This window comes from Hyperolius riggenbachi, chromosome 6, assembly GCF_040937935.1.
Source record: "Hyperolius riggenbachi isolate aHypRig1 chromosome 6, aHypRig1.pri, whole genome shotgun sequence".
Classification (NCBI taxonomy): Eukaryota; Metazoa; Chordata; class Amphibia; order Anura; family Hyperoliidae; genus Hyperolius; species Hyperolius riggenbachi.
This window is the reverse complement of record NC_090651.1, coordinates 259,197,973-259,217,407: the sequence shown is the minus strand read 5'-3', so window position 1 is coordinate 259,217,407 and position 19,435 is coordinate 259,197,973. Positions and strand designations below refer to the sequence as shown.

The 19,435-nt window shown below is 42.3% G+C and overlaps 1 protein-coding gene across 1 annotated transcript in view; it reads right to left on the bottom strand.

Annotated features, from left to right (window-relative positions):
- LOC137521462 (probable pleckstrin homology domain-containing family N member 1) overlaps window positions 1–19,435 on the bottom strand; it is a 124,218-nt gene that overhangs the window by 54,429 nt on the left and 50,354 nt on the right. The window contains exons 3-4 of the mRNA XM_068240754.1: window positions 17,760–17,816; window positions 11,330–11,476 (exon numbers count right to left, since the gene is read on the bottom strand). Of these exons, the coding sequence (XP_068096855.1) occupies window positions 11,330–11,476; window positions 17,760–17,816 (204 nt within the window). The remainder of the gene's footprint in view (window positions 1–11,329; window positions 11,477–17,759; window positions 17,817–19,435) is intronic.

Sequence of the window (19,435 nt, the reverse complement as noted above, 5' to 3'; positions counted from 1 at the left end):
GACAACTGGGCTACATGGTACAGTATTGGGCAACTCTGTGTACGAACAATCTGAATCTGATGAGACATCAGAGAGTGAAAGTTTAGAGGTCTCCTGATTTGTTTCCGGTAGTCTTCTTGATCCCGTTTAAATTTTTCCAGTTTGGAGTGGTATGTGTCCCTTTCCAGTTCGTTAAGCTTTTGGCTTATTTTTTTGTCCCAGTATTTATATACGTCTTCCATAGAAAAAGGTTCTAATTTCTGTGTGCACTGCTGTATTTCTGGTTGTAGTTTTTGTATAATAGCTGTACGTTTAGCGATGATTAGATCCATAGCCTCCAGGGCTTTGAGGTCCCAAAAATTGTCCCAATTGTCTGTAAAGGTATGGTCGTCCATAAAGGCAGATTGAATACTTGATCTTAAACCTCTTGATACTATCTTGGCTTTTTGATACATTTTCATAAAATGTATATCCAGATTGTGTTTGATCTCTTTTTCCATCAGGCTTTCAAGGTTGCGCATTAGGCTAATTATAACTTTTGCATGGGCTGGATTTGAATGAATATCCGGGATATTGAAAGTAGAAGTGCAATCGATGTCTAAAGATTCCCGAATTTTTTCTCTGTTATAGCAGTAGTTCATTTTGATGGTGTCTTGTATTGTCCTCTGCTCTGGTGATTCAAATCTGGGATTGCGTAGTTCCAGATAGGATGTAACAGTGAAGAGAAAAGGAGCCTAAACCACCGTGTTAGACAGAGGGAACGATCTTGACAATACTGTGCAAGTCTGTGTAGTTGTCATCGAAGGGTGCTGCTCTCTTGGGTGCCACTCTAGGTGGTATATAATCTGCATTAGACAGTGGGATGTGGGGGGATGGGTGGAAAAAGAAGGGGTGGGGGAGAGCGCACTCAGGTTGTCATTCAATAAAAATGGCCAGCCGGCCGTGGAATATTCTCACCTGGATCTGTGGCTGACTGTCCCATATGGGGTGGCCAGCAAAAAGGCTTTGTCCCACTTGGACCGGGGACCAAGTCTTGGCAGAAGTCCTCCTCCACAAGGCGTGAAGATGATAGCCTCCTTCAGAGCTGTAGTAGCAGGCTGCTGTTCTGGTATATTTTCCACCTAGCCTGAGTGCTGTGATGCCACTATAGGCGGCTGCACTGTCAGGCAGTCGTGGGTGGGTTGAGAAATTTGAGTTTAAGCGATTTGCCAGTGCAAGTGTATGCAAGTAGGAAATAGGCGGCGGCTGCCGTGTGAATCAAAAGTAAAAACTTTTATTGTAGCTAAGCAACGCCTTTCAGAGGGCTCAACCCTCTTTCATCAGGCTAAAATATTGTTACAATTGAGATGGGTTTATATACAATGCACTCTTCATTGAGTGGTGTGACATGGAGTGGAAGATTATCCAATCCCACGTTAGTATGCTGATATGCTGGTGGACCATGATGCATTGTAGTTAAAATGAAGTCGTTGTGAGTGGGTTATTCTCATCGCAAGAAGGGTTTAAAAGGAAAGGAATGGATACTCTCAAATAGAGATCCATGGGTAAATGGAGGCTTTGAATACTTAATTAGATAATTGAGGGATGTCCCACTTTATATGGATTATGTCATGTGTTAGTGCCACATCATTAAACTGTATAATAATACATCTATGGCTCATAATACATAGAAATGGGTCATGCCACAATATTGTCACATATATAAAGCTATGGTGTTGAATTCCATCATATTGGAGTATTATGTGAGTGTATTATCACCACATCTGCTTCAGACAGATGTTAATCCATCAGCTCATTGGCAAATATGTACCAAAAGGCATCAAAGACTTGAAGTTAAAGTTAGGACTGGCTGCATTGTGGGAAGTCTGGTAACAACTGATGGTGATAAAAAAAGATAATTCAATTAATTGAATTCCAAAAACCTTCAAACTGTAGAACATACTTAGTTTTAGACAATGGTGGTGTTAGAAGGTAAGTAAAGACTTTACAAATGCATGAAATCATAAGAAAAGTGGAAAAGACAATAATTATGCAAATATAATTCAAGAGGGCGTTAGCAGGGGGTTTAGAACCAACAGATGGCGCTGGTGTGTCACTAACCTATGAGGAATAAACAGATGGCGCTGGTACAATACTAACCTATGAGGGGATATTATTGGTGGAGTTTTTTGGGATGCTAATACTATTACAAGCACTAGAAGGCTATAAATGGTTTTTTTGTAATCAAGTTCCACCAACATACAGTGACACTGAGTGGTATGGAGATTCACAAATAAATATAACTTTGCTAAATAGAAATTGATGTAGACATTGAAATTTACGGTACTAAAAGTTAACTGTACTTAAATAAACGGATAATAATAAAAAAGTTAAAAATAATAATTCTATGATATACAGTCAATCACAAGAGTCCAAATACAATACATTAATACTGAAAGACCCTAAAAGCAACAACAACAACAACAACAAATAACATTTGTAAAGCGCTTTTCTCCCGTGGGACTCAAAGCGCATAAGCATGGCTCAGACCATCGTGGTACAGAGGAAGAAATTTTATAAATCTGGAAATGCCAGGCTAAACAGGTGGCTTTTCAGTCTGGATTTGAATAGCTCCAGGGATGGTGCTGTCTTTACTGTCTTTAGCATAAATATATTGTCCTAAAATTCCTAAAAGTTTAGTCCATCATACTTTCCAGTGCTATATTTAATCCATATGGAGTTAGGGTCTCCATCTGTAGGATCCAATATGTTTCCTTATTGCACAGGGCCCTGAATCGAGAGAATCTATTTTTGTCCACAATTTGTTCCATAATAGTAATTTTCACTTTGCTGTAATCCCTGTTGTGCATTTGGTCATAATGTTTAAAAACGCTATGTTTCATGTAACCTTTTTAATGTTCTCTCTGTGTTTATTAATTCGTTTGTGGAGTGGTTGTTTGGTGCGGCCTATATATTGTAAGCCACATGGGCACTCCAATAGGTAAATAACATAGTCACTCTTGCAGGTAAGATGTTGTTTAATAGGCCAACTTTTATTGTTTACTTTTGAGCAGAAATTCTTTTTATCAACCTCAATATTATTGCAGCATAAACATTTTTTCTTTTTACACTTGTAATTTCCAATGGATCTCTGGATCTTTTTGTGTGTAGGGTTGGACCCCTCTAGAGGTTTAAGTCTACTCGGTGCTATTAAGTTTCTAATTGTCTTACATCTCATATAAGTGATTTTTGGCCTGGGTGGTAGAATGTTTTTACTTTTGATTCACACAACAGCCGCCGCCTATTTCCTACTTGCATACACTTGCACTGGCAAATCGCTTAAACTCAAATTTCTTAACCCACCCACGACTGCCTGACAGTGCAGCCGCCTATAGTGGCATCACAGCACTCAGGCTAGGTGGAAAATATACCAGAACAGCAGCCTGCTACTACAGCTCTGAAGGAGGCTGTCGTCTTCACGCCTTGTGGAGGAGGACTTCTGCCAAGACTTGGTCCCCGGTCCAAGTGGGACAAAGCCTTTTTGCTGGCCACCCCGTATGGGACAGTCAACCACAGATCCAGGTGAGAATATTCCACGGCCGGCTGGCCATTTTTATTGAATGACAACCTGAGTGCGCTCTCCCCCACCCCATGTTTTTCCACCCATCCCCCCACATCCTACTGTCTACTGCCCTTTACTTTTATAGATGTCTTCTGGATTTTTGTTCTGTGTTGGCAAAAAATGCCCCCCCCCCCCCCTCCTTTTTATAGTTCCCCTTTCCTTTGTTCTCAGTTCGCAGTGGATTTAAACTATATTTTTTTTTTCAAGTATTTTTATTAGATTTTAATAGTTTTGTTTATAAATATAAAGGGTTCGTTGGAATTTGTCTGAAATGGACTGTTGCTGTCACATATTGCATATACCTGTATGAATTGAATACAGACGTGGGACTATTAAACAAGATCCAAGTATTTGATAGTTACTATTTTACATACATATATCTGTAGAAATATTAAACACCAGGGCCTTATTAATTAAATTTTTCCCCAAAATCTTCCCTAGGAGATAATTTTTTATCTTTTGCTTAATCACTTCCCTCCAGCCCATTGGTGATGGAAAGTGTCTGCGTGCATTAGAGATGGTCCGAACGGTTCGCCCGTGAACTTATTTGCGCGAACTTCGTTGGTTCGCGTTTGCGGTGAACCGCGAACTATATGCGAATTCGACCCGCCCTGTATACTACATCATTAGGGTCAACTTTGACCCTTTACATCACAGTCAGCAGGCACAGGGTAGCCAATCAGGCTACACTTCCTCCTGGAGCCCCCCCTTATAAAAGGCAGGCAGCGTCAGCCTTTTCACTCACTCGTGTGGCTGCAGTAATTATAGAAGGCAGAGAACCTTGCTGCCGACATAGGGAAATCTTAGTTAGGCTCTTGTGTTAAGCTTGTTAGGTTGCTCTTTTTGCTGATCGTATTGCTAAAAAGCACTCCTCATCCTCAACAGCTCTTTTGAGAGCCAATGTTCTTCTTGTGATCTATTTTTTTTTTGTGTGTGCGTCCCACAGACACTTGTGTTGCATATACAGTATAATACAGCCCTGTTAGTCAGTCGCAGCTGCTTGTGGAACCTTGGCCCCTTGGTAATTCCTACTGTGCCACTGCCAGACCGAGCACATTCAGTGACTACCTGTGTGTGTGACAGCTGCACATTTGTAATACCAATCACTGTATACCCACCTGTGTTCAGTGCACCTACCTAACTATGTGTGCGCAAGCAGTGTCACTGCAGCTGTTGACGGTACCTGTGTATGTGTGTGTGACAGCTGCACATTTGTAATACCAATCCCTGCATACCCACCTGTGTTCAGTGCACCTACCTACCTACGTGAGCGCTTGCAGTGTCACTGCACCTGTTGACGGTACCTGTGTGTGTGTGGGACAGCTGGACATTTGTAATACCAATCACTGCATACCTACCTGTGTTCAGTGCAACTTCCTACCTACGTGACCGCATGCAGTGTTATATATGCAGTGTCACTGCACCTGTTGATGGTACGTGTGTGTGTGTGTGTGTGTGTGTGTGTGTGTGTGTGTGTGTGTGTGTGTGTGTGTGTGTGTGTGTGTGTGTGTGTGTGTGTGTGTGTGTGTGTGTGTGTGTGTGTGTGTGTGTGTGTGTGTGTGTGTGTGTCAGATAAATGAGATTTAATTAGGGCACTAAGTGGAGTAAATGATGTAGTAATTACTGTATATTTAAATATGTACATAATCACTTATGCTGTAGATGATGTTATAGATTGGGATGAAATGTTGAGAATTATGGAATGGATATTATGTAGTTTTTGTGTATGGATTTATATTTATTATATTTTTTATTTTATGAGGTGTTATATTTGCATCACTGAGCACAATGGATATGACTAGTGTTCACAACAATTCCGAGCACTCCAGTGACATCTTGTGGAGGAAAACTAAATAGCAATGACTGTGAGCTAAATATCACCAAGCATTTACAAATGAATACCACCCAGCAAGAAAAGGGGTAACAAAATATTTTAGGGGGAATAAATAATTCACAGTCACCTGCAACTTAATAAAAAAAAAAATATATATATATATATATATATATATATATTTTTTTTTTTATATATATTTATATATTTATATATATATATATATATATTTATATATATATATATATATATATATATATATTTTTTTATATATATATATATTTTTTTTTTTTTTTTATTAAGTTGCAGGTGACTGTGAATTATTTATTCCCCCTAAAATATTTTGTTACCCCTTTTCTTGCTGGGTGGTATTCATTTGTAAATGCTTGGTGATATTTAGCTCACAGTCATTGCTATTTAGTTTTCCTCCACAAGATGTCACTGGAGTGCTCGGAATTGTTGTGAACAGATAGAGAGTTGTAAATTCGTTGCCCTATAGATTTTATACTGATATGCATTAACAGTGCTGTCCACATTGATTTGATCTAAGTATTATATTTATTCATTTTGTATATATAAATTATATATCGCTTTACTCCGTTAGTCATAATTCACCATGCATTTCCCCTGGGGCGGGCCTGACGGACTCGAGGCTTGGTTACGACAGTGGCCTGACTGGGTACGTGCGTAATGACACGCAAGCGCAGTCCGGCGGTGGGTGTGGCCACGCCCACTGGAACTCGGCAGCTCTCGGGAGTTTAAAAAGGGTTTTTGAATTGTGCAGATATCTCCGACGAAGGACAGGGGTCCGGCACGCGTGAGATTGCGCACAGCATTGGGGTCTTGTTGTGTGGGGACTCTCCCAGTGGGTAAGTGCATGGCTTAATTATACACATATGTTTATAGGTACGAGCAGCATGGTCATTGTATTTGTGTGATTGTTCATTACACCGTGCTGCTAGGTGATTCATTATACATTTGTTACCTATACTGCTGCAATACGGCCGCTTGCCTTATGATGTACTACTGTGACACAGGTCTTTATTTATTCGATATCTTTTTGTGAGTACCCCATACGTATAGACCCACTGCTGATTGATTTTATTTGATTTTATTCTTGTTACCCTTAATAAAGTATTTCATATGACCATTATGGAGTTGGTTGTTTAATGATTTGTAGTGTCATGGACGCTTTTTCTTGTTGTTGTTGATCATGACAGCTGCACATTTCTTATACTAATCACTGCATACCCACCTGTGTTCAGTGCACCTACCTACCTATGTGAGCGCACGCAGTGTCATTGCACCTGTTGACGGCACCTGTGTGTGTGACAGCTGCACATTTGTAATACCAATCACTGCATACCCACCTGTGTTCAGTGCACCTACCTACCTACTTGACCACAAGCAATGTGATATACGCAGTGTCACTGCACCTGTTGACGGTACCTGTGTGTGTGACAGCTGCCCAATTGTAATACCAATCACTGCATACCCACCTGTGTTCAGTGCACCTACCTACCTACGTGACCACAAGCAATGGGATATATGCAGTGTCACTGCACCTGTTGATGGTACCTGTGTGTGTGACAGCTGCACATTTGTTATACCAATCACTGCACACCCACCTGTTCAGTGTACCTACCTACATACCTACATGACCGCAAGCAGTGTTATATACCAGTCACTGCACCTGTTCACGGTACCTGTGTGTGTGATAGCTGCAAATTTGTAATACTAGTCATTGCATAATTGTTCACAGTACCTGTGTGACCGCACGCTGTGTAATATACCAGTCTGTGCATACCTGTTAACTGCACGTGTGTGATAGCTGCACATTGTATTGTAATACCAATCACTGCATACCTTTCACTGCACCTGTGTAACTGCACATTGTATTAGTCAAGTCAGTGCATACCTTTCACTTCACCCCCCCAACATCACCCCCCCACACACCCTCCTGGTATGGCCAAAAACAACAGGCAGAGCCAGAGACAGACCCAGAGGCAGGCCACCCGGCAGGTCTGTTTAAGGTTGTGCTGATGTGATTTCGTGCGGCCCTGGCCCAAAGTATAGTACTCAGAAGCAGGCACGTCCCATCAACTCCCAAGATTTTCAGGACGTGGTTGACTATTTAACACAGAACACCTCATCTTCCGCATCCACCAGCGCTACTACAAGCACCACATTTACTGCATTTGACACTTCGCAGGAGTTATTTGGTGGGGAATAAACTGATTAACAGACATTATTGTTACAACAAGATGAAGGCGCTAAGCAAGTTACACCACCTCATATGTCTGAGGTAGGCGACACTATGGACATAACGTGTGAGGAGGAGGATGATGAAGTTCCTGCTGTTGGTGCAGTTTATGAGGTGTCTGAGGCAAGTGAAGCTGGGGAGGATGATTATGATTATGCGGATGCCACTTGTGTTCCTAAGAGACAAGATGACCAAGGGGACAGTTCAGAGGGAGAGTCAAAGAGGAGTAGGAGGAGACGGGTTGCTGAAAGAAGCAGGGGGAGCTCATCTTCAGAAACAGCTGGTGACAGTGTCCGGCGCCATGTATCGCCACCTATGGACAGCCAGCCAACCTGCCCTTCAACGTCAGCTGCTGAGGCCACCATAGTGCTCACACCCCAAATTCCTTCAACATACTCAGCAGGTTCACAGATTAGCTATTGGTGCTGATGTTGCGAGTGGGACCACCAGACCTTGCTGAGTGTGATGAGGCTTGTTAGCTTGGGCCCGGGATACAGGTTCAGGAAACGCATCTTCTACCCAACAAAGAAGGGCATCCCGAATGTGGCTCATCCTGGCGTCTGCTTGGGAGGGGGGTATGAACTGCTGCATTTTCCCCTTGCATCTAAGATTGTGGCCACCCACATGTCGAGCCTTGATTCTTTAAAAAGACTTTTGATTTATACACAGTCTTTAAAAAGACTATTGTTTTATGTTAAAACAACTAATGTGGGTTTGTCTATCCTCTCCCCAACACCAGACTGAAACACACAAGCTTCGTGACTGTCACACCTCTCTTATGCTGGGCATACACGGACAGTTTATGCACTAGTATGGATGCCGGTGCATTACCGCTCGTCCACGTGCGCGTGCTGATCGATTCCCGCTCGTCCCCGTGGGCATGCCTTATCAGCCGCTCGGGGATCGAGCGGGGAATCTATCCGGCGAGTCATCGGACCTGTCGGATTTTATCAATCGAGCCATCAGCGGCTCGATTGATAAGGAAAAAACTGTCTGTGTATGCCCAGCATTATATACAAAATGGGTGGAATAGCTGATGAAAGGTAGCTAGGAGCTGGTTGCTAATGTAGGATTGGTTTGTTTTTGTTAAGACTCTAATTGGTGCAGAGATTCTGTTTTTAATGCAGAAATCAGCATGTTTTAAGCTTCTGTGATGGGTCTATCCCATCCGATCCTTCTGATTGGCTAATGCAGCTTTTACACGCTGCTGCTTAACCACTTAACGACCGCCTAACGCCAATAGGCTCGCACGCATAATGTAAACATGCGGGGAAGAAATCCCCGCTGTTTACATCACACGCAGCAGCGCCATGACGTAGATCGGCGATTCCCGGCCTCTGACTGGCCGGAGATCGCCAGCATCTGATAGGCAGAAGCCTATCCTATCAGGCGCAGGACGGATATCCGTCCTGCGCCGCTCACAGGGTAAGGGAGAGGGAGGGAAAGCCGGGGAGGGCGGAAAGCACTGCGGAGGGGGGCTTTGAAGAGCCCCTCCCGGAAAGTGCGGGTAGCCGGCGGCGATCAGACCCCCCCAGCAGGACATCCCCCTAGTGGGGAAAAAAGGGGGGAAGTCTGATCGCCCTGGCTATTTCCTGATCGGTGCTGCGGGCTGGAGAGTCCACGCAGCACCGATCAGAAGAAAATCCCGTGGTCCTTAAGTGGTTAAATTCCGATGGAATTCCGCATAGAAATTCCGCTATTTCCGATTACCGCTATAGCTTTTCCGTTCCGGCAAAGATTTCTGTCTGATGGGGAGTTCAGCTCCATAGAATAGACTGTGTAGGTATGGCTCTCATACTACATGGAAGGGGGTAAAATTGGTCTGTGATCTTTCATTTTCAAAAGACTATGGTCTGATGTGTGTATGAGCCTTTAGACTTCAACCGATTGCAATTCCCAGACACAATCGACAGGTGTGTGCTACTTATCAGCTTTTGCTATTTGGCTGCCTCCCAAAGGTCAAAGATGAGTTCTTAGAACTCTATGATCTGCAAACTACAGGACAGGTAATCTAGGGAATCCAATGCTAGGTACACACGTTGCGTTTTTGCATTCGATAGATGCGTTCGATTGATAATTTCCATCATGTCCGATATTACTTTTGATCATTTTACTGCTCGTTTTCTCATAGGAGTGAATGGAAATTGATAAGAAAAGATAAGAGAATCGAGCGGGAAATCGAGCAGAAAAATGAACCAAAAATTGATCGAACTGCAGAATCGACCAAGAAAACGTAACTTGTGTACCTAGCATAACACTGCCCGTCCCACCCCCCTTCCTTACAGGCCATACAAGAGCACCAGACCCCTCCAGCTAGAGTTTACTTATCTCTAACAATAGACTAAGGGACAGGTTTAACAAAACCAGTGCAAGGTGAATTGGAGCAAATGTGGAACAAAACAAGAGCAGGCTAATTAGTCAAGTGTTCAGAGCGACCAATCAACCAATTTTTGCACCAATTCTACCCCACCTTTTCTTGCATTCGTTTTGATAAATGTGTCCCAGAGTCCTTTTTTTGGCCTGGTTTACATTATCAAACACAGATGGTCGTGTGTTTGCAACACAATGCATTCCATCACAAGCCACCTGTGTTTTCACTTGTTACACTGCAAATCCTATTCAATACAGTGAATGAGTCAGGGTTGTGTATTTTGCAAAAATACATGCAGCAGTGCGTTATCGCAAACCACCACTGCGCAACACAAAAGTGAGAATGTTGGACAGTGCAGTCTATACACTTCTGCTGTTCTTGCATATCGCAAACTACCGGTATAAATGTTGCTGCAATACGCACAGCAATGCATATAGCATGAAAGAGGCTTTACTCAATCTTAGGAACTCATTACTCTTATTTTCTGTTTCTCACCTTTTTAAGTAAAAACCAACTAATGAGCAACGGATGAGCATACCTTACTTGCGCTTTGTACGCATGCAAGAAGCTGCTTCATCGTGCTCCCCTTCCATTGAACTCTGCTTTCTGGTTGGCTGTAGCTGAGTGTCGCATCTGTACACCGCTTGTGACCTGCAGTGTCACTCTGAGGCCCCGTTCACACTGCACGCGTTGCCGTCCGGATTTCGGCAAAGCGTGCAGGAGGCCGACACGCACGACATCAGACAGTGCATAGACTGCAGTGTGATGTTCACACTGCATGCGTTCCGAACCAGTGCGGGTCCGGGAACATATGCTGCATGCATTTTGTAACAAAATGTGCAGCTGACCCATTCACTTTCAGCCTGAGGCAGGCTCGGAGAAAAAGAAAAAAGTTGCTGGAAGCGGTAATCCCGGGGAGGTGAGTAAGTAAGTACAGGGGCTGCTGCAGATCCCTCTTTCCTGTTTTTAGGGTCTAAACACGCATGAAAAAATTGTACTTCTTTATGACCCTTAAATCAGAAAAGAGTCATACTGCCAGGAAGGTTAACATTATAAAAGGAAAATCTCCTGAATCAGTCTAGTGACCTGTCTGTATAAAACTCAACCGCTAACTGTAATCAAGGGATCAGGTCCCGATCTTTGCGCACTCTGAAAACGTACATATTTGACTTTACTTCCTAAATGCTAATTCCTAATTATTTACTTGTAAAGTGTCATTCTCCACACCATACTGACATATTATTATTCAAATGAAGAAAGGATATGCATTACTGAATATCATACCTGGGTGTGACTTATTTGCATTACCGCTAAAGAAGACATGACCACATGTCCATAAGATCGGATTTCCTGTCCTTCCCAACCATGGATTGGCTCGATCATAATCATGTCATTTAGATTTTCACGCGTTCTGCCCCAAAACAGGATAGGCTGAAACACAGAAAGCATACATTTTAAAATACATATATATTAACAAAAAAACATAACAAAAGAGAAGTGCATGTGCACAAGTGCATGTGCACTTGTGCAAGTACAAGTTCTGTAGAGAAAGCTGTACAGCCAGAAGTTAACAGTCCCTCAGCAATTCATACCAGCACTATTTCTTAGAAACGTTATTAAAATCTAACTCCAGTCACATAAATAGAACAGAGTGTCCGATTTTGATTTAGAATTGGGTATTTTAACTGTGAGCAGGGCTTTGTAAACAGACAAACAATAGGAATGGAGAAATAAATACTTGTGAAAGTTTAGCACACTGCATGTGAGCTTAGCTGAAGTGATGTGATAGTATTGGATAGAATGAAGAACGTCTGCAAAATTGCAGTGAAAGCAAACTGATGGGATAACAAATTGTATCTATTCTGTAGTCCTACAGCTGCCCTGCAGTTCAGCTGCAGAGAAAATGCCCTGGAGTATTAACTGCTAGTCTGCTACACTAAGAACACTAAAGAAAGGAGTACAGCCTAGCTCTCAGTAGGACTGGAACTATACATACACATTACTCTCACCATGTTATATGTCACTTCAGATAACCTTTAATGTAGCGTGTTCTGTTAGTCAAAAAAGATTTGCTTACCCCCTGTGACAAGAGGTGAAGCAAGCGCTACCCTGGGGACACAGAAAGCAGTAAAGATATGACAGGCAGTCTAAATCCTCAGCTTCTCCTATTTAAAGCGGTATTGTCACCATAAAAATCAAATTTCAACAGAAACTGGTCTGAGTGTATTAAGTGATAAAGATGCTAATCCTGCATTCAAAACTTGCAAAACTTTTTCTGCTGCTATGGTTTGTAGTTATCACATACTTTAGGAGCACTGGCCCTAGTGCCAAACAGTGCCAAAGAGTTGAATGCTGGGAGTTCTTTTTATCTATAATATATTCCTCCTCTTCCATTTATTTCCCTGCCTAGCTGCTTATCAGAAACACCCTCTGAGGTATACATCTCAGTGGGAGTGTCTGAAGACTCTGGGAGTAGGTCAGCTAATGAATACACAATGAGCAAGAGAAGGGAGGGGGGGGGGGGAAACAAGAGTTAGGGAGGATATGATGTCAGCATTAGCTTGTCAAGATGGCCACTGCCTAGAATAGGATTTTCTGCTTTTCCTTTATAAAATTCACAGGAATCACTATGTGGATAGCACAATACATCTGTTATGTAAGTAGAAGTAGTATTTATCTACTTATATATGTGTTTATTATTTCTAGCGACACCCAGTCGCTTATTCTTTATGGGGAACATATTTACTGAAGAAGAGGGAAGCCTCTGGATGCAGCAGAGGCTTCCTGTGTCCTCCTTGCAGCTGACAACGCTTGCTGGTACCTTCAGGAAGATCCAGGCCATGCTCTTTTACAGGCAGTAGTGTGACCGTGCCGCACCAGCATGATAATGGCCGTGACTGAGCAGTAGCATGGAGCTGTACAAGCAGCTCTGGCCTAATGTAAGTGCATGGCCATATTCGTGCAGGAGCAGTACAGTAACACTTGTGCCTGCAGAGAGGCACAGCTCCAATATTCATTCTGACATGCCCTTGTTGGTAATCTTCAGGGGGGGGGGGGGGGGGCATCTGAGCTCGGCAACGGAGGACCAGAGGATGGCATGGGAAGCTGTTTGCGTAGTGACGGCCGTGCTGGACTGGTGCGCACCATGGCGAGATTGCTCTTCCTCACTCAGTGATGTCAGGTAATGTCTGACTGCCTTATCAACTTTCAATGGTTCTTTCTCTACCATTGTTAAAGCTTACATCTATTTTTTTAAATACTTCTTCTGCTTGCTGTTCAGTACCTGCAACGAGAATCTTTTATGGAGGGCAAGTCTGCCATTGTGAGTGACCACGGGTAATGGCCGGGGAATCAGGGTTCGATTCCGGTCCTGAGTGGGAGCCTAAGAAACGGCTACCACCACCACACATCCAAGGAAGGCAGCAGGCATGGCATGCACATCCCGAGGTAGTGACCAAAAGGAGGACTTTCGAGGCCCTGCTGTAGATGACACTGATAGACTGTACTACCTGTAACGAGAATCTATTCTGGAGGGCAAGTCTGCCATCCATTCAAGTGAAAGGTATGCACTGACTGCCAGGTATTATACAATGTACAGTCACACAGGTGCAGTTAACAGGTATGCACAGAGTTGTATATCACACTGCGTGCACTCACGTAGGTATGTGGGTGCACTGAACACAACAGGTAGGTATATACAGTGATGAGGTGGGTGAACTGAACACAACAGGTAGGTATATGCAGTGATGAGGTGGGTGCACTGAACAGAACAGGTAGGTATATGCAGTGATGAGGTAGGTGCACTGAACACAACAGGTAGGTATATGCAGTGATGGGTATTACAATGTGCACCTGTCACACACAGACAGGTAGAGGACAGGCACAGTGACACTGCATGCGCTCACGTAGGTGGGTGGGTGCACAGTGAACAACAGGTAGGTATATGCAGTGATGGGTAATGTGCACCTGTCACACACACAGGTAGTCACTGAATGCGCTGGGCCTGGCAGTGGCACACACAGTATGAATTATGAAGGCTTTCTATGCAACACAAGTGTCAGTGGGACACACAGAAAAAAAAATAGATAACAAGAACAAGATTAGCTCTTAAAGGAGCTGTTGTGGGGTGCTATTTTAGCAATAAGCAAGGATCAAGCTAAGTAGCCTACAAGAGCCTAACTAATCTTTCCCTATGAGAGAGTCTGCAGCAGCTGTCCCTTCTCTGTTTACTGCAGGCACACGAGTGAGTAAAATGGCCGGCGATGCCTGCCTTTTATAAGGGGGGGAGTGGCTCCAGGAGGGAGTGTAGCCTGTTTGGCTACAATGTGCCTGCTGACTGTGATGTGGAGGGTCAAAGTTGACCCTAATGGTGCACTATGGGGGTGAATCGAACTTCCGGTAAAGTTCACGGTTCTCCGTGATCGCGAACCCCCGGAAGTTCGCCTGGAACCATTCGCCAGCGAACCGTTCGGGCCATCTCTAATCAGAATGTGGCTGCAGCAATTTCTACCAGCAGGTTTGAGTTTATCGCACATCTTAAAGAGAAACTCCGACCAAGAATTTAACTTTATCCCAATCGGTAGCTGATACCCCCTTTTACATGACAAATCTATTGCATTTCACAAACAGACCATCAGGGGGCGCTGTATGATTGATTTTGTGCTGAAACCCCTCCCACAAGAAGCTCTGAGTACCGTGGTACTCTGGGCAAACTGCCACAATGTAACAAGGCTCACAGACAGGAAATGGCTGTTTACAGCTGTCTGTAACAGCCAGAACAGCTAGAAACAGCTACATAACCTGCCCACAGTAACAATGTCACCATGTAATAAATGTCAGAATGTGAATCTGGGAGAGGAAAGATTTTACAATGAGCAAACACTGACTAAATCATTTATACATAATTATTGTAAAAATGAAGCACTTTTTTATTACATTATTTTCACTGGAGTTCCTCTTTAAGTATTTTAACCACTTTATCCACCAGTAAATTGTATCTAGGTCCTCTTTGACTTTATCTAAGCCACAAGGAAGTAGATATGCATCTTGTAGCAGAAGCACAGCTGTGAATGATTGGGCTTGCTCCTGTGCACACTTCTGGCACTATCTGCTGCAGCACTAATTAGTGAAAGGAAATATACAGGGGTTGGACAAAATAATGAAAACACCTAACATTTTGGCATCATAATCTTTCAACATGTTTTAAGCAATCAAAACTTGACATATGTTACATTTTTTTTTTGTTTATTATTTTTGTTATTTGATATGTTTAATTAAAATAATATTTTTTTTTTTACAGATATTTAAACAAAAGTTGGTTATAATTTATAAAAATGGCAGATCTCTCAGACTTTCAAAGCGGCCAAATTGTTTGTGCTCGTATGGCAAGCGCTACTGTAACAGAAACTGCCCAAATGCTTGGCATTTCAGATACTGTCTCAATAGTAATGACTGCCTTTGAAAGAGAAGGAAAAACTTCCTCAGCAAAGCACAGTTGTGGCCGAAAGTCGAAGTTGTCTGAGATAGACCATCGGACTCTAAATCAAACTGTTAGAAAAGCTTGCAAGACCACGGCTCCTAAAATCACTGCAAAGCTGAATGAACACCTACAGACCCCAGTTTCCACAAAAACTGTTCGTCGGGAGCTGCACAAATCTGGATTCCACAGAAGAACTGCAATTAGAAAACCTCTGCTCTCAAAGACAAATGTTTCAAAGCGTTTAGAGTGGTGTAGAAACCACCAGAATTGGTCCCTCGAGCAGTGGAAAAATGTGATTTAGTCTGACGAATGAACGTTTACCTTATTTCTGACCTCCGGCCGAATGTACGTTTGGAGACAGCCGAAAGAAGCATTTCATCCAGACTGCCTTCTCCCAACCGTAAAACATGGTGTGGAATCTGTGATGATCTGGGGTGCTATTTGCTGGAAATCCGCCGGGCCAATGATTTCCCTTCATGGAAGAATTAACAGCCGAGACTATTTAGGAATTTTGGATGACCAAGTTCATCCTATGATTCAAGAACTGTTTCCGAAGGGGAATGCCATCTTTCAAGATGATAATGCCCCAATCCATACAGCTAGAATTGTTAAAGAATGGCACGAGGAACATTCTAATGAAGTTGAGCATCTCATCTGGCCACCACAATCCCCAGACCTCAAATTATTGAGCATTTACACAATTCACAATTTCTATGAATCAACACCTCAGAGAATTGAGGCTGTAATTGCCGCAAAAGGTGGACCTACACCATATTAAAATATTTTGTTGATTTTCAAGGTGTTTCCATTATTTTGTCCAATCCCAGAGCCAATAGGACTGATTCTTACCATTAAAAATACTTATATTTTCTCAGTCCATTGTGAAAAATACACACCGTAGCATTATTGCAGAATCAAATATCCTCACCATAAATTGTGACAGGAATATAATCTTAAATTTTGCGATAAACGGTAGAAATAGCCAAACAACATTTGTGTATTTTTTATCTACAATAGTGCTTTTTATTTTTAAACCGGAATTGGTAAAAAACTGAGAAATTTGTTTTTGTTTCTAATTTCCCCATTAAAATACATAGAAAACAAAATTGTTTGAGGGAAAAAATGCCATACAATAAAAGGGACATAGCTAAAATGTCAAAACTGCTCTGGTCCACAAGAGGGAAACAAGATCTAGTTCTGAAGTGGTTAATGGCATTGCAAAGAAATTGTGGGGTGTTTTGAAAGTTTTTTGATCCAATTTTTAAATCATTGTTATTGTGTTCTAATCATATTTAATTTAACTCAATGGAAACACAGACACATTGTATTAGGTTTTTGATAATCACAGGTAAATTTGATGTTTTCATACACACTATAGAACAGTAGAGAAAATATCACTAAAGATATGCATATGCACACTAGATGGCAGACTTGATGCACCATGAACTATAGTTTTCAGTAAGTGCTGGATGTGCAGGACAATTATATGATTTATTATTAGTTATTTTGAGGCTCATGTCCAGACAAAGTTTAAGACAAACCCAAGAAGAACTTAATGAAAAATATGAGCTCCTTGCCTTTGATGAGAGAAGCCTTTGGATTCTCCAGAGGCTTGCTGTGTCCTACTTGAGACCACCACCACTGCCCGGGATTCTCTTGAACACAGCGGGGAGCGCGTAGACAGTGGGGAGCTTGTTGGATATGTGCCGGGTCCGTTTGTGGCAACGGTGGTCTACAGGTGGACACAATAAATCATTGGAGGATTTAGAGGCTTCCGTCTTCATAGGCAAGTATCTCATTTATTCATTAGGTACACTTAAATCCGATCTCACACTTTATTCTAGATTGTAACTCCCACCTTACCTTACCACCTGCTGGTTAGCAGCTATGCATTCCCCAGTCATTATTAGGTTTTTTATTTGAACGCAGGGAATACTTACTGCATTTGGTGCTATATGCTGCTATGTTCCATTTCTTGTTTACCATATTATGATTGAGCAATCGTCCCTAACAGAGTAGTCGGCAGTGGGGACAGGGGACTGTTCACTGGGATGGGGGTACCAATTCACAACATTGTAAAATGAGTAAAAATAAATATGAATATGCAGATGACAAATTGGCATTAGCAGTCTTGGCAGTTGTGCCCTACGTGCAAAAACAAATATATTTTCTTTCTTCCCTGCGTTTTCTTTGCCTTTTTTTTGAATATGTGCTACACTTTTTAGAACTATTTACCTGAGACACAAATTGTGTATGCACTGTATGTGAATCCGTTCTTCCTGGGGTCAGAAGCTGTAAAGACATGGAAACAGCTAAGTAATTAGTGTAACAGTAGCATATACTGTATACAAGTATGGACAAAAAAAAATCACATCAAATGAGTTTAATATTTGTAGGTTACACATACAGGTAGAAAAGTAAAGTTAAACCTGATGATTGCTTCCCCAAAATGAAGGAAAAGTCTTGAGGTGAAGATTTGCAGGTGGCAGGAGTGCTTATATGATCACTCCATTATCAAATGGAACAATGGAGCAGCACAATAAACCTCTTACCCTCATCACCAGACATGACTTCAGACTACAGAATATCAAAAGAGCTTGATGAGCACAGTTTGAGTGGGTTGGGAGACCCCACCTCCTTTCCCCAACACCCCTCTCCCACTGCTGACAAGCATAAGGCTGCTGGTAAGAGCAGGCAATCTTAACGCATCTTTGTCTGCTCATTACCATGTCCTGCATGTGTGGGGTTGAGGTTAGTATGCCTCTGGTGGGAAGCCCTCCAGCAATTGTTTTTATTAAAATTTTACCATCTTAAACAATCAAAATACCCAAATTCAAGAAAAATTGTAAACATTATCAGTGAACCACAGCTTAAATGTTTGTAAATCATGAGATAAAGTGAGGTCGGCTGAAAATAAGAAGTAAAAGATGCAATATGTTTATTGCACAGCAGAGAAGCCCAAGGTTGTAAAACACAAATTCATTGTCCTTCTCTGTCATCCCTTAAGGTAGTGGCTGGAAAGTGTACTGGTTAAGGGCTCTGCCTTTGACATGGGAGACCAGGGTTCGAATCCTGGCTAGGTCAAGTACCTATTCAGTAAGGAGTTCAAGGCAAGACTCCCTAACACTGCAGGGTGGCCTCTTGAGCGCGTCCCAGTGGCTGCAGCTCTTGAGCGCTTTGAGTCCGACAGGAGAAAAGCGCTATACAAATGTTCGGATTATTATTATTAAGTTATGCACACACAGGGAACAAATGTCACCACTAATAATATTGCATGATCCCTTTAGATGACATTCTACCTGCAATCAGTGTACAGATGAGATGGTGAGCAGCGCATTCAGTCATACAAAGAAGGGAACAAATAAGCACTTAGGCCTCAATTCACTAAAGGATGCTAAGTGTTAGCACGCCAGTGAAAAGGTACTTAGGATGCAAAAACAGGCTCTTCACGTGCTAATATGCGTGCAAGCATTGGTGTGCGCAAAGGTTAGCGCCACGCGGTGCGCGCTAAACGTTGCACCGTCCACATGCAAAATAGCCTGATAAGCATACTTTGCACGCGGACGGTGCGACGTTTAGTGTATCGAGGCCTTAGTCTGAAAATCTAGGATTTGCACATAGCTTTAGATATAAATGCTCGGTTGCTCACTACCAGTAGAAAAATTCATTTGCTGCATTTTTCACTGGGAAGGCAAGTAATGTTTTCCTACTTCCTGAGACAGTTACAAGAGCAAAGAAATAAGAATTTGAGGCTTTTCCATTCATCACATGGCAAACATCACAGTTGCTACAAAACAAAACAAATTTGTATTATTTTAGCATTAAGCATGGGAAGGTCATTTGTAATTACATTCAATTTGAAAATGTCTTGGATATCAACGATGCATCATTTTTTGGACTTCTATTTTGAA